Consider the following 13,542-nt stretch of genomic DNA (forward strand, 5'->3'; position numbering starts at 1 on the left):
GGGTAACCGCACGGTTTAGAGATTCATTGTCGCGGCCCCGCTCGGCCTGGATGGCGTGCCACATGGCGTGCCGCATGCCACTTGGCCACTGGCAGCGCGTTTCCGCGCGTTTCCGGCGATGGCCGATAGAGCCGAGAGGACGACGCGGCCGCCGGGCACTGCACGGCCATGCACGGCACGGCACGGCACGGCACGGCACGGCACGGGCACGGGGTGGAGGCCGACGCGGGACTAAGCCTGCACAGGGTGCGCGGCCTCACCAGGGCTCTGAGGCTCTCTAACCAGGGCGCCAGGGCGAAAAAAAATATCGTAGTGGAGTCGTTCTTGTCGCTCTGTCTCTCTCGCCCCGTACAGGTGTGAGAGGGACGGAGGACCAGGAGGACCCACCCCAAGAGCATCACTGTGCCGGCACTGGCCGGCAACAAGACTCGAAAAGTCAAAAACGTGTCTAGTCTCGGGACCACGTCACCCGTGACGTCATTTTGACGAGAATTGACATTTCGCTTTCCTTGGGCGGACTTGGGCGCGCATCCTGAATGGCACTCATCTGCACTCGTGGGCAGCGCAAGACTACGGCGATAGCCGAGCTTGGTCTTGAAGGTCTTGAAGCCAGCTGAGGTGAGAGGGGCGTTGTTGCAGCGAGTATGTGCGATAAGCAGCTTGGGGCACGCTAATGAATGGCAGGCGATGACGCTCCCCACGTCTGCAAGACTCATTCCGAGAGTCCTTTTCGCCTCTCTGTCTTTCTCGCGCGCATACAGGCCGCCCTTCAGAGCGAGAGAGACAGAGGGACTGTCGGAATGGGTCTACAGACAGCCGAGGTAACCTTTGATCCATGCCGGCAGGTTGCCGGCAGACGTTGCCTCATCTCATGACTTGCCGGCCAGTAAACTTGGCTCTGCGTCAGGACGACTGGCCAGTGCCTCAAGTGCCTCAAGCCGGAACACGGGAACCTTGCTCACAGCCCACTGATTCCGAGATCCGTTTGCGCCACGCTGTCTTCTCGCAACACATGGGGCATCTCGCATCAGTGCGAGGGAGACACTCTGAGTCAGTCTGCAAAGCCAAGGCACCGAGAGGCACTCTACCTTTGCCTCAGGACTCAAAGGGGTCCCAGTGCCAGTCCAGACACGGCTGACCGATGGAAGTGAAGCTGTGTGTGAAGTGACTCGCTTCAAGGGAAGTCCCCTTGTCCGGCGTTCGGGCGATACGGCATACGGCAGCGGTCCGGGACGCGCGGCCTCGCCACGCAAATGAGGGGGAAGACCGCGAAGGTGGCCTGGAGATTGATTCCGAGACTCGTCGCACGGGTGCGAGAGAGACAGCGCGGGCCGCCGCAGGGATGGCGACCGCATGCCCTGCCCTTTCCTCCGTACGCACGACCAGGGCGGCCTTGCCTGCCTTGCCCAGCCTCCGCGTCCCGCGTCCGTCCAATGGGCCGATGGGCCGATTGCCCGATCGCGCGCAGTCCATCGCTTTGCCGGTTTGCCGAGGCCGGAGCTAGCTCGGCACTGTAGGCGGTGTGAGACAACTTTGGCAATTTGCTCAAATTGACCCAACTGACAACGTAAAGACTTCATTCTGTACAGATTTTTCTTAAAAAAAATAAATAATGAACATAATTTTGCGTTTTTATTTTACACTTTTACCCTTTTGTTCTGCAGCATATCCTGTGGACGCGACGACGCCCGAGCCGCTTCCCGCCATACCCATCGCCCTCCTGGGCAGTCTGGCTTCGACCGGCCCCGACGGCCCCGACACGGGGGACGCAAAGAAAAACGGCGGGGGCCAAGTGGAATTCCACATCTACACCAGGTAAATATTGTAACGCTGGCACACGCTGCACACCGTGGCATTGAACTCAGCGTTTACCATTTGAACTGCGCGGAAATCATCTGTCCACTGCTACCAACATGGTAGTAGGAACGCACGATGAGGTTATTTCTCCAGTTACAAGACGCCCCAGCTCAATCATGATAGAAATTGAAATAAGATATAACTTGGTTTAAGGAGAATTGTTGTGAAATGTGTTTCGACGATATGTCTAATTTTGGAATAGATTGTTTCCTTTAAAAAATATTATTTGTAATGTTGTTGTTTGTGCTCTTTCCGAGTGCACCAACGCAAAACATGAAAAAATATGAGGATTCTTCAGTTTATTCGACTAACAATCTTTACTTTCATACCTACAGACTGTAGCTCAAGCAAATATAATGTCAAGAAAGTTTTGTTTCACCATAAGTGTTCAAATTAATGATAAGAAGTCCTCTTTCACTTGTCAAGTCTGGCTTTAGAAAGTTTGCCAACATGATTGCGAGTGTCGTTTCATCTCTCTCGCACTGGCTTCCTTCTCGTTTTCCTTATCTCCGGGAGGCAGCCATTTCCTTTCAATAAGCTGCCTGAGACAACCGCAAGTTTGCCGACATAAACAACTTTCAATTTAATTCATAATATTACGTCAGAAGAAGTGCTAGAGATGGCATCCCTTCCTCGAAGAATTATCAAGGAAACTCAACGTCTTCTCCAGGAGCCCGTTCCGGGCATTTCGGCTGTTCCCGATGAAAACAACGCGAGATATTTCCACGTAATCGTGACTGGGCCCGAAGGTTCCCCGTTTGAAGGTGGTTTATTCAAATTGGAGCTTTTTTTACCGGAAGATTATCCTATGTCTGCCCCTAAAGTGCGTTTTATTACCAAGATTTACCACCCTAATATCGACCGTTTGGGAAGAATTTGCCTGGATATCCTAAAGGACAAGTGGAGCCCGGCCCTCCAAATTCGCACAGTACTGCTCTCTATACAAGCTCTGCTCAGTGCTCCAAATCCTGATGATCCTCTTGCAAACGATGTAGCCGAGCTGTGGCGCGTTAACGAAGCAGAAGCCATACGCAATGCCAAGGAGTGGACGAGGAAATATGCCATGGAAGACTAATACGTCCAATTCTACGTTAGCCTCTACTCTGTTACTTCAAGCATAAACTGTTGTTTTATTTTTCTTTATTTTCTTTGGAGGAGGCTTGCGTGTGTTTGTGTGATTGAATGAGTGTGTGAATGTGTGAGTGTTAGTTTCATTTATATTACTGTTAAGCTGAGTCATATGTATCCTTGTATTTGGGCGGATCGACATTTCTCATCGCTCATTGATAGTTTTAAACAACTATGTTAATGGTACTTTGGAACAAGCAAACTTGTGATTTAAAAGTAATGTTTCGATCGAACTTGTTAATATTATCTTTCAATTTAAGTAGCAGACTGACATTGCTTGTTATCGAGTAGATTGCAGAATCCCTTATTGTACTATTTCATCTTGTTTATTTAACTTCAACTGTAAAATATGTGTTTGGTTTAGAATTTCCTGGTTGTCAAATGTCTCTATGCACTGTTAGATTAGGTCCTTATTAAGTTTACCTTGTTACTTTGAGGTCGAACCCGGTGAATCCCATTGTGGTGGCCATAAACTCTACCTCAACCTCAACCCCAGTGGATCCATCCCTTGACATCGTGGTTATCTTACATGGCTTTACTGGCTCCGTTTCTAGCAAATCGGTCACCCTCATACGAGATGGTAAGTGTCTTTCAATGAGCTTCTAATCCTTATTTTTCATAAAAATAATAGTCCAATGAAAATATTATGATCGGTCATCTTTCTTTGCAGCATTGCTATTTGTCCGAAACGTAACTGTCGTCGCTGTTCAATGGGAACAGTTGGCAAGGGGTCCATGGTATGATGAGGCAGCAGGAAACATTGATATTGTTGCTGAGCATTTGTTCCAATTCCTGCTAAGTGTTGAAGAAAGTGGACTATACTTAGATCGTGCTCACATCATTGGATTTAGTTTGGGTGCCCATGCTGCTGGCTTGGCAGGAGCAATGCTGGAGGGTCGTGTTGGAAGAATATCAGGTGTAGTTTGAGTTTACTGCTATGTAGTTAGTACTGTGCTAAGGCTCTCTTTTCATAATTTTTAATTTTGTCTGCTCAGGATTGGATCCAGCTCGGCCAGGTTTTGATACACGAAACAGTACAGGGCGTTTAGATGCCAGTGATGCCCGATTTGTTGTTGGTGTGCACACTGGTGCGGGATTTGTGGCAATGTCTGAAGCAGTGGGACATGTAGACTTTTATCCTAATGGTGGCAGTAAGCAGCCCCATTGTCAGACAGAGGATATCCCACGTAAGTATTATACAAGCTTGATGCGTACATCAATTTTACTGCAGACTGCCTTTCAATGATTTAATTAAATATTTCCTTTAATGTTTCCAGTTGTCTGTAATCACTTCATGGCATATACATATTATGCAGAATCCATCTACAATGCAGCTGCATTCCCAGCCAGGCTTTGTTCATCCTGGGCTGACTTTGAAGCTGGCTCATGTGATGCAAATGATGTGGTTCCCATGGGATATTACACACCCAACAAGTAAGCATAGACACCTCAATTGTGCAATAGTTGTCCAGCTTCAGGACTTGCTTAACTATTTTTTTCCCTTTTTGTAAAAATTTCAGAACTGCCAGGGGTCTCTACTTTCTTAAAACCAATGCTCAAGAGCCCTATGGTTTGGGAGAAGCTCATCATGGGGTTGATTTTGACCATAGTCTATCCAATGATTTATCAACAACGCCTCAGAATAACATTACTGAACAAGAAAAAGGTCCAAATATCCTCCTTTCTGGAGATGGCAATGATAAAGACATTTATTCTACCAGTGATCATTTAAGTAATCCAGGAGATGTTGAAGTTCAGTCTTTGAATGATCTAGACTCCAACAATCATCTATCTAGTAATTCTCATAAACTCAATGTTACTCATTTCAGTATCCTCATTGCATTATCCTCAATTTTCCTCCTAACTTAATATTTTTCAGATGTGATTTAGCTTATTAAAAGTGCAACTGAGGCCTGCTTATTTTTAAAATGATAGATTCTCCTTTTCCCCTCCGCTGTGCAACCATTTAGTTGTTGATTTTGTGGCCTGTAATTCTTATTTTAGGGATTCTGTTTTTTAGTCAGTGCTGCTGTGTTGCTTTGTGTCCCAGCTTGTTAATGGATTAAATTATTTTTGAAGCTGTGTTCTTTCGTCTTTTTTCTGTTCTTTTCTTTTAGTTTGGGCGGTATTCTATTTTTTAGAAGCACTGAGTGAAACAGTCTAGTTTTTTAAACACTTTGTTTCCACTGTGCTTCAGATCTGCTATCAATTCTAAATTTTGTTGGGGGGACGCACAAAGCAGTCATAGAATGTTTCTCAAGCATTCCTCAAATCGGTTGATATTTAATTTTTCAAAAGAATTGAATTGTTTATAATGTGTGTAATTGTGAATGTATGATGCTTTATATTAGTAAGTGGACTAGTTTTAGTTTTGTGGTCATTAAAGAAAAGAGTTTTGAATGTTATGATACTGGAGATGTGGTTTTTACAAGGCTTTGCTCGGAGAGAACCAAAGACTGCAGCACCCTTTCAGTGCCAGTGTCATGCCGAGCAATGCTGTTTCCTTTACAAATTGGTAGGCTGTAAAGAAATCTCGCATTTAAGCATTTAAACAACTATATGCCAATTTGAGTTAGCTACCACCTCAAGTGATAGCCACATGGAAAACTGGATTTTTGTTTCATGGCTGTGGGTACCAGCTTTTAAGGTTCTCTTTGTTGGAACTGAATTGTTACCACTGAAGTGTAGCAGCTGCAGTATGAAACAGTGAATCCCAGAAATCCAGCAATAAAACAAAACAAACTATTTTGGTGGCATAGGGCTGCCATTAAAAATGAGATTAAATGTAGAAGAGGTATCTGTGTAGTCACTTCAATTCCTCTATGGTGCTGCCTCAATCTGTGGACTCAAAAATGTGTCAGAGTCACTAAAATCTTGTTGTCGCCTTCAGAATTGATTATTTTTGTAGTTCGACTTAATTTAATGTAAGGTATTTATAGTGGCAGCCCCCACCTTCATCTAAACAAGCAGGAATATTTGTCCTGCAGTGTAAGTGTGATTAGGAGCTGGACTCTAGTAAATGCGCTGATGTTACTGCACATGGACTGATTATTGTCATTATGAGAGGTGTGGTCAGGCAATATACAACTTTATATTTATTTTCCCAAAACTTTTCCTGAAGGGGGTTTTCTTTCTTTTGCTGTGACATGGCTGCATAGTTACTGTTATAAGTGCAGCAATGTAAGTTCCATTTTATCTTAGCACAGGTCTGAAGCTTTTGGGAGTGTAAGCATGTGTGGACAATTGAAGCTCCTCCTTATCATCAAGCATTTTGTATCACACCTCTAGAATTCTAGCACCTGCTTTTTGACAGAAATCATGCTTTTTTTTTCTATTGGTGATGTTTGGGAGGCGTGGAGACTTTGTCCCTATTATATCTATTAATCAGTGATGTTGTGTAGGCGGCTAGATATAAATAAATGTTTCTGCGATGTATTTTGTTTCACTTTTTAATCCTCTCCTCTTCACCTGATGAAATAAAAAAAATGGAAAGTTATGACTTAAAGTTATTGTTACTTAAATATTGTTATTAAAAACTAGAAAGAAGAGTAGGGAATTCACAAATTCACTTGTGATTTTGTATTAGCCTTTCAATACAGAATGATGTTATGGTAGAGTAGCCCAGGTACATAAATAAGTTTCTTAAAAAATTGGAAGCGGTCCAAAAGAATACGGTAAAGGCAACTGAAAAATGAAATAGTAACTTTCCTATTTTAAAGTACAGGGTACTCATTATTCACCTATAGTACAGGTTGAACAAATGGCAATTTTTATCAAAAATTTGTCATTTGTGATTTTTTTGAGTCATCAAACTTACAAATTGATGATACGAATTCACCTTTTTTTTCTTCTTATAAACTATGGGTACAATAATATAGTAACAAAGTTTCTAGAAGCATACTAAACAAATAAGATTCTTTGGCTTCATTTACAGTGTCACATTCAAAGACATGTTAGAGAATCCATCAGCTAATTCCTTTGGTATGTGCTGACAGAGAGCACTCACATTAATAAAATAGAGAAGAGGAATTCCACTTCATTCTTGTGACCTTAATTAAAGGACAGTTCAATATACAAAGTAATGAAACATTCCATCAACATTTGGTTAGGCAGTAGCATCAGTCACCTGTTATGCGAGGGGCTCTCAATGGTCATCTGAAGGACAAACTCTGTGCATGGGCATGGGGCATGGACATTGTCATTGCTCTGTAGACTGTGGTAATAGTTAAATTAAACACGCATAGGAGGCAACATCCACCACCAGGACAAAACCAGTGCATTTACTGCTTGGATCATGCTGATCCAGTTGATTGAAACACTTCTCATTTAAAATACCAACACATGAAAATTTGCATTATTTCAATTCATACAGATGTATTGAGAAGTAGCAACACAATTACAACAAGAATAGTACACTGCAAACTTGGTGGAATGCTTTGATGAGATATGTTTTTTATTGATTGTCTCAATCAACAGATACCCAAACAACTCTTAAATACTTAAAGAATGCTTCTTTATCTTTTCCACAAGATTAAAATATGAGCACTGTCGAAATTGGCTAGTTTGAGCAAGTGACAAGTCTTCTTTCGATTTAGCAACTAACGATACGTAGTAAAAGCAAAATGCAAAAGTGCTTTAAAATTGTGTATTAAAAAATGAAGTCATTATTAAGGCAGATTATGCTGTTAATTGACTATCTACACCTAACTGACAAAGTTGTTTCTTTCTCAGCTCATTTTAACTAGGAGAGCTAAATGAGTATATATAATGTATATCAAACATAAGGCACTATCAACAATATACAGTCAAATCATAATGTATTGATTTTAACTTATTGATTCACCTCTCTGTCATGTTTAGATTTCCTAATTATTTTATTTATTAAAATATTTTTTTGACAACGGAAGTAAACACTTGACACGCAATGTTTCCTCATCAAAATTTTTTAAGTGGGAATAGGATATGACAACATATTTCTACACATATAGTGAAAAAGACAAACTAGGGCTCATGTCTCATATCCTGACCTGATCAGGTTCTCAGGAGAAAGTTTGCAGAACATCAAAGTTGATAATCATCCTATCAAAAAGGTTTTAGAGAACAAAAATACATGAGCAAAATTTGTTAACAGACCTGCATTCCAATAGCAATACCATGAGCACATATACAAACGTAAAGGAAAGACAACTTATAGACAACAAATAGTGCAGAGAAAAACAAAGAAGATAACATTACAGTGAGAAAACCAATACTGTGCGAAGAGAAACCTTCAGAGAAGGGTGGCCTATCCTCATGGAAAACCCAATAAAATCCAGGAAGGCAGGTGTTATTTGAATGCTAAACAATTCCCAAAATCTAAGAATCAGAAACCTCCCAAAAAGTAGCAATCCAACAAAGTCTAATTTGCTTAGCCGTTATCTCTTTCAATATTTTTAAGAATAGATATCATATTTTCTAAACCAAAAATAAATCCTGAATCAGGTCCAGTGTAAGACACAGGATCAGCCAAGCCCTGGTGAGTTGAATGTGCAAAGTCTATGATTCGTACATCCACAGTGGGTGTTCTAGGGGCAGTGCTTTGCAAAGGACTTGGGGAGGAAGGCACAGAGAGGTTGGAGCTGCCTGCCAATAAATCATTAAGGGCTACACAGCTGCTGCTACGTCGGTGCCGCAAACGTTCAGATCTTTGACGCTCTTCTTCAAATGCATTGACAATGCTTTCCATATCTTGAGCTGCTGGTGAGACAGTGGTATTTCCAGAGCTTCCCGGTGATATTTTAGCTGTGTTATCGCTTTGTTTTGTTTCTATGGCTTCTTCAAACTTAAAATGGCCTGTACTATTTTTCCTCTGATTATCTTTATCTAAAAGTAGAGAGAGAGCTAAGCGTCAGTGATCTAGAGCAATTTAAAAACTGTTGTTAGAATAAAAAAATACAAATAGATTACCTTCTAAAGTTTCTGTCCTCTCCAAATTGTCAGACAAATCTAATCCTTCATACAAGAGCAAAAGAGATGCAGTGTAGAAACGAACGGCTTCTTGTCTGTGCAAAACACTGAGCAATTCTTCCAGCCTTTTGATTAATGGAGCAAGTACATCTATTCGTAATCGTTTTCCGTTATGTAGAAATTTACATAGAGCTTGAGTGAATCCACTAACAGAAAGGCTTCGTCCATATAATTTATTTCTGCATAAAAACCTTCCAGTGGTAGTTTGATAAACCTAAAACAAAATGTTGCTCAATTTAATCAATTTACCTTGCCATGTGCTTTCTAAATTTGCACCAAGGGATAATGATTTACCTGCATTCCTCCAACACGCACACCAAGCTTGGCAGAGGTAGTACTGACAACTTTCACCATCTTGCTTTGTTTTTTGGCCAAAGTGTCAGCATCTCCATACTGGCGGGTGCCCATTTTCAGATCCAAGATGCAAGGATAAGTGAACTGGGAAGCCACATTTTCTAATAAAATAAAATCTGATGGTGCAGTTAAGAAAAACATGCAGTTATAGAGGGGAAAATCCATTTAAGTGTGAATAAAGGGATTCGCACAGAGCAAAGGATACTTTGTGTGGTGCAGGTATTGATAATGGTACTGAGATGATCTCGATGGCATTTCAGCACCCATGGGTTGAGTGCCAGACTAGTATTATTTGGTTGAGTTTCTCCATCCAGTGAATCTTCTTCAAACAATGTGTGATCATCCTGGCTAACCTCGATACTGCCTGTTCTTCGTAATCGAACTCTGCTGTGAGCCAAAAACAAACCATGAATGAGGACTTCTAACATTTTTGGCAAGGGCACGTAAAATGTCCCTACAACGCACCGGCGAGTTGGAGATGTTGAGACAGGCTGATAGAATTTCGGAGCGTTTGCTGTCAGAGTAACATATCCTTCCTCTTCTGGCTGGACATTAACTTGGATAACACCATAGAAGTGAGGTGTAAATTTGCTGACAGCTTCTGGGAGTGTCTCATAAAACTGCAGCTCTCTTTTCACTAAAGGCTTACAAACAGTTGCTTCGTCAAGGCATAACATAGATGAGTGACCACCAACTTGATGAATGAACGGCTCCAGCTGAAATAATTCAGAGTTGGTAGTAGAGGGGAAGCCACAGAGGGAATATAATTTTATCACACAGAAAATCAGAATTGTCAAAGAATGAAATGATAAACAGTTTAAATTTGGTTGCGTCGAAACGAAAAACTACTTACGCGAATAAACGAAGGTTTTGGTACATCGGCCATCAGCTAGGCACGACTCTGCAGCACTGTGACAAACAGTAACAGTTCGCTCACATCACAGACAGACTTGACACCGAGCAGACTAAGGTTAGAATGGTACTGCGAGCCCGTGCCTCTCACTCCCCAGCGCCACGACCGCAACGCTGAATGCTTCAGGACATGACAACGGTCTCCAGCTGACGTCAATGCCTTCCAATCGACCCAATTTGCGTCCCCGCGGCGGTCGACATAATAGGAATTTGTATTATTGAAGGTTATTAAATAGGGACGGGGTGGGAGGTCCTGCTTGCTTCTGCTAGGCAGCTACATTGCTGATCATGTCAGTTTCTGCAGAATAAACAACAGTATGATTAAACGAAGTTTTTGATTTAAAGCAAATACATTTTTAAAATAAAATATTTAATAAAATACAGGTGTGAGTAGTGCTAAATTGTCACAAACTTTAACAATGGGGGAAGTAAACAAAGTGCATACATTAGCGTAGTATACAGTCATGCCACTAGTCAAATCACACTGGACCCAAACAAATGAATTCAAACAGATCAGCGAAAAAGTATTTTTGCTATGGGAAAAGAGTGAATGAATTCTACAAAGTCTTATGCCTATACTCAAGCGGTTCCAATCCCTTTGATAACACTAAACAGGGATTAACGCATTGTTTTCTTTTGTTTTCGCGGGTTTTCATCTTTTACAGCGCCAGCTTTTAAAAGTTCACAAGTGCTGTACAAGTTCAAGAGTGCTAGCAAAAGTGCAGCTGCACTTTGGCCTCTGAATAGCGCGTTATTCTGTACGAAGTTGATCGACGCGTTTTTATCGCTTCAAAGTAGTCCCAATGAATGATGCCTCTAGGCTGGCCTGTGGGGAAGTACCATAAGGCCACAAGGCACAGGGTCTGCACAATCAATTACAGTTGGGTGTTGCAACTGCAATGCGCTTGGTAGGCAAGCACCAAGAAACATTCGGCGGGGAAGCGGGCTGGGAAAAGGGTGAGGGAGATAACGGGTCTCCACTCCAGACTGTCTACGACAGGTGCTTATCCAGTCAGGTCCAGGCCATGCCACCCGTCGCCGACATTGAGAACTTTTCCCCTTTTCCTGTCGTCAATCCGCGTTGCTTGCAACCCCGTGTTGCCCTCGGCCTACCTCGGCCTCGCCGTGGCCGCTAGCGCCGAGTCCATGTGCCCTCGTCGCGACAAGGAACTACGAGAAAGTGTGCGGAGTGTGTCAGGCACGACGGCCACTAATTTGGCAGTGGATCGCATGCGATGCAAAACTTCTGCATTATTTTACGCCCCGTTCCCTTTGAAACAGCGCGGTGGCCGGTGGTGGTGGCGGCGGCGCCGGGGCAGTGGCAGTGCGCTCCGGCCGGTCGCCCCCGGGCCCCCTCCGCCCCCGCCCCCTGCTTCTCCTCACACCGCGCGCCGCGCTCGCTCACCGGCGCGCGCTGCTTGTGGCCGCTCTAGGTGGCCGCCGCGCCGCCGCGCTCACGCTCAGTTCAAGTCGGATCTCCGGCGGGAGAGGTCTTGGTCGTCGCGCCGTGTTCCCCTTTCCTTCGTGGCCACCGGTGCGGTTCGGCTGGTGCGTGCGGTGCGTGTCGCGCGAGGTGTCAAGTGGCTCCTCGTCCCCGTCAGTGAGAAAGTACCGAGTGCGCGACACTCGGGGCCGCGTGTGCGTTTCGTGGGAGGCAGTGTGGTGGCCAAAGTGCACCAAAGTGCCGCGAGTGTGTTGCAAGTCGAGTTTACCAAAGTGCACCGTCGCGGAGCTCGAGCAGGGCAACGCTGCCTCGCTTCCTCGCCCAATTGGATACTTTTATTGGATTTCTCTCCCTCACCAGCTGCTCTTCTTAGTCGGTGAGTGCATTGGTGCAGGCCTGCTGCCCGTACGCACTCGCACGGCGTCGTACGGCTCGCAAGGTCTCGCCCTTCAGCGCCGCCCGGCGTAAGGTCGCCGCCCCGACAGCGAAGCCGCCAACTGGGAGTGGCGTCGGCGTGGTGATTTCCCGTCAAAGACCGCCGTTCGCCTGTCTGTCGAGGCCTTCCCCCTGTCGCCCGCTTCTAAGTTGTGTCACCAGCTCCGCCGGCACCGCCACCAGGTACGCGGAGCACTGCAGGCCCGCATGACCCAAATGAACGGAATGTGGCATGAACGAATGAACGCGAGTCACTGGAAGTCAATGGCACAAGGGTGAGGCGAGAGCGTCGTGTCTGGATTGTAAAGCTGCTAAGGAGCTCCACATAGCAGAGCAACATCGGATCGCCGGGGAGAGGGGAAGGGGGGATTTAGGCAGGGGCGTCGGTAGGAGGAGGAGGGGGGAGGGGGCTGTGTGCACCGGCTCGCTCGCCCCGCCTCACGGCACAGGTGCAGAGCGGCGGAGCGGCGGAGCGTCGATGCCGGCTGATGCGGTGCTGTGCGGGAGAGTAGGACTCCTACCTACGGGACTCTGACGCCCTGCCCTGCCGTGCCGTGCCGAGCCCGGCTCAGTGGGGAGTAGAGATGCAGGAACACGCCGGAGGTCCATGCAAAGACCACCGCGCTACGTGGCAGGACAAGGGCATTTTTTGGAAACTCTGGAAAAATACTACCAGAAAACTCCGTGAAACAATTAAGATTTCATTAAGATTCAACAAGACGCGACGACGGCCCTTACAGTCTGCATTGAATGGCAACCCCAGATCCGAGCCTAGGTACAAGGAACATTCCACGTGGGACAGACGAGTGGGAGGAATCTCCCGGAGATGACGGATGCCGATGGATGCAACCCGTTGCTCAGTGGGTCCTCTGCGCCGCCCTGCGCAGGGCATCACGTCCGCCCGTGTCCAATTTATCGCTGCCGTTGCAATGCCGAGGGCCGCCTCAAGGGCCGCCTCGCCCCGACAGTGTCCCCACTCGGCGACCCCGTCTCCTCTCCTCACGCACACCACGCCATTATAGTGCTGTAAGTCGTCCGCGCCATTCAAATGTCCAGGCCAGTTGAGATCGGCCGCGCCGAGACATGGCCGAGAGCTGCGAGGCCACCGCCCCGCGTTGATTGGATCATTTCCGATCCTAAACCTCCTCGATTGGCTGAGCGACACTGCCAGCAGTCTGATTCCGAACCGTCCTCGTCGCTCTGTCTCCCTCGCACCCACGGGACACTTACGGGACGGCCCATGGGTGTGACAGAGACAGCGATGAAAGCAGTGTTCGGAATCAGCCTGCAGTGCTTCAGTGCGCCACTTCTCTCCGCCTCTGCTTGGCTCTGCACTTAGCATACGGGGCGCGTCGCCGTGCTCAACTTTTTGCCCACCTCACTGCTAATCGCTCTCGGGGCGTGAG

General features: G+C 45.7%; 4 protein-coding genes across 6 annotated transcripts in view; 3 read left to right on the forward strand and 1 right to left on the reverse strand.

Annotated features, from left to right (window-relative positions):
- The first annotated feature begins 2,337 nt into the window (after positions 1–2,337).
- LOC117650289 (ubiquitin-conjugating enzyme E2 N) lies at positions 2,338–3,403 on the forward strand. Its single transcript, XM_034393597.1, has one exon. It carries the CDS (start codon positions 2,477–2,479, stop codon positions 2,930–2,932), a length of 456 nt encoding a protein of 151 aa, XP_034249488.1. The 5' UTR covers positions 2,338–2,476; the 3' UTR covers positions 2,933–3,403.
- LOC117650288 (lipase member H-like) lies at positions 3,403–6,420 on the forward strand (the record flags this gene model as incomplete). The annotated part of the gene is made up of 5 exons (XM_034393595.1): positions 3,403–3,565; positions 3,656–3,901; positions 3,981–4,172; positions 4,263–4,419; positions 4,506–6,420. Coding segments are annotated over 5 exons (1,107 nt in total), but the record flags the coding sequence as incomplete, so codon positions are not given.
- On the reverse strand, positions 6,419–10,555 carry LOC117650287 (inositol hexakisphosphate kinase 3-like). Of its 3 annotated transcripts, XM_034393593.1 has the most exons (7): positions 10,342–10,555; positions 10,199–10,254; positions 9,811–10,061; positions 9,551–9,732; positions 9,286–9,461; positions 8,932–9,205; positions 6,419–8,847 (listed from the first exon to the last, which is right to left on the reverse strand). In XM_034393593.1, the coding sequence occupies exons 2-7, from the start codon at positions 10,229–10,231 to the stop codon at positions 8,393–8,395; spliced, it is 1,371 nt and encodes a 456-aa protein (XP_034249484.1). In that variant the 5' UTR covers positions 10,232–10,254; positions 10,342–10,555; the 3' UTR covers positions 6,419–8,392. The 3 variants fall into 3 exon arrangements, with proteins under 3 accessions (XP_034249484.1, XP_034249485.1, XP_034249483.1); XM_034393594.1 differs by having other exon boundaries at positions 9,551–9,729; positions 10,199–10,555; XM_034393592.1 differs by having other exon boundaries at positions 10,199–10,555.
- A 1,163-nt stretch (positions 10,556–11,718) lies between these two features.
- LOC117650562 (cadherin-99C) overlaps positions 11,719–13,542 on the forward strand; it is a 78,966-nt gene continuing 77,142 nt past the window's right edge. Inside the window, exon 1 of the mRNA XM_034394080.1 lies at positions 11,719–12,077. The gene's annotated coding sequence lies outside the window, so the exon portion shown is untranslated. The remainder of the gene's footprint in view (positions 12,078–13,542) is intronic.

The sequence above is a fragment of the Thrips palmi genome, unplaced genomic scaffold (assembly GCF_012932325.1).
Source record: "Thrips palmi isolate BJ-2018 unplaced genomic scaffold, TpBJ-2018v1 HiC_scaffold_5, whole genome shotgun sequence".
Taxonomy (NCBI): domain Eukaryota; kingdom Metazoa; phylum Arthropoda; class Insecta; order Thysanoptera; family Thripidae; genus Thrips; species Thrips palmi.

Bases quoted from the DNA above. Each gene is read 5' to 3' on its own strand.
- LOC117650289 (XM_034393597.1), top strand. From the start codon at position 2,477: ATGGCATCCCTTCCTCGAAGAATTATCAAGGAAACTCAACGTCTTCTC.
- LOC117650287 (XM_034393593.1), bottom strand. From the start codon at position 10,231: ATGGCCGATGTACCAAAACCTTCGTTTATTCGC. The intron at 9,206-9,285 runs GTAAATCATTAT...ATTTTGTTTTAG, and splicing joins TGCGTGTTGGAGGAATGCAG to GTTTATCAAACTACCACTGG. The intron at 8,848-8,931 runs GTAATCTATTTG...CTCTACTTTTAG, and splicing joins GAGGACAGAAACTTTAGAAG to ATAAAGATAATCAGAGGAAA.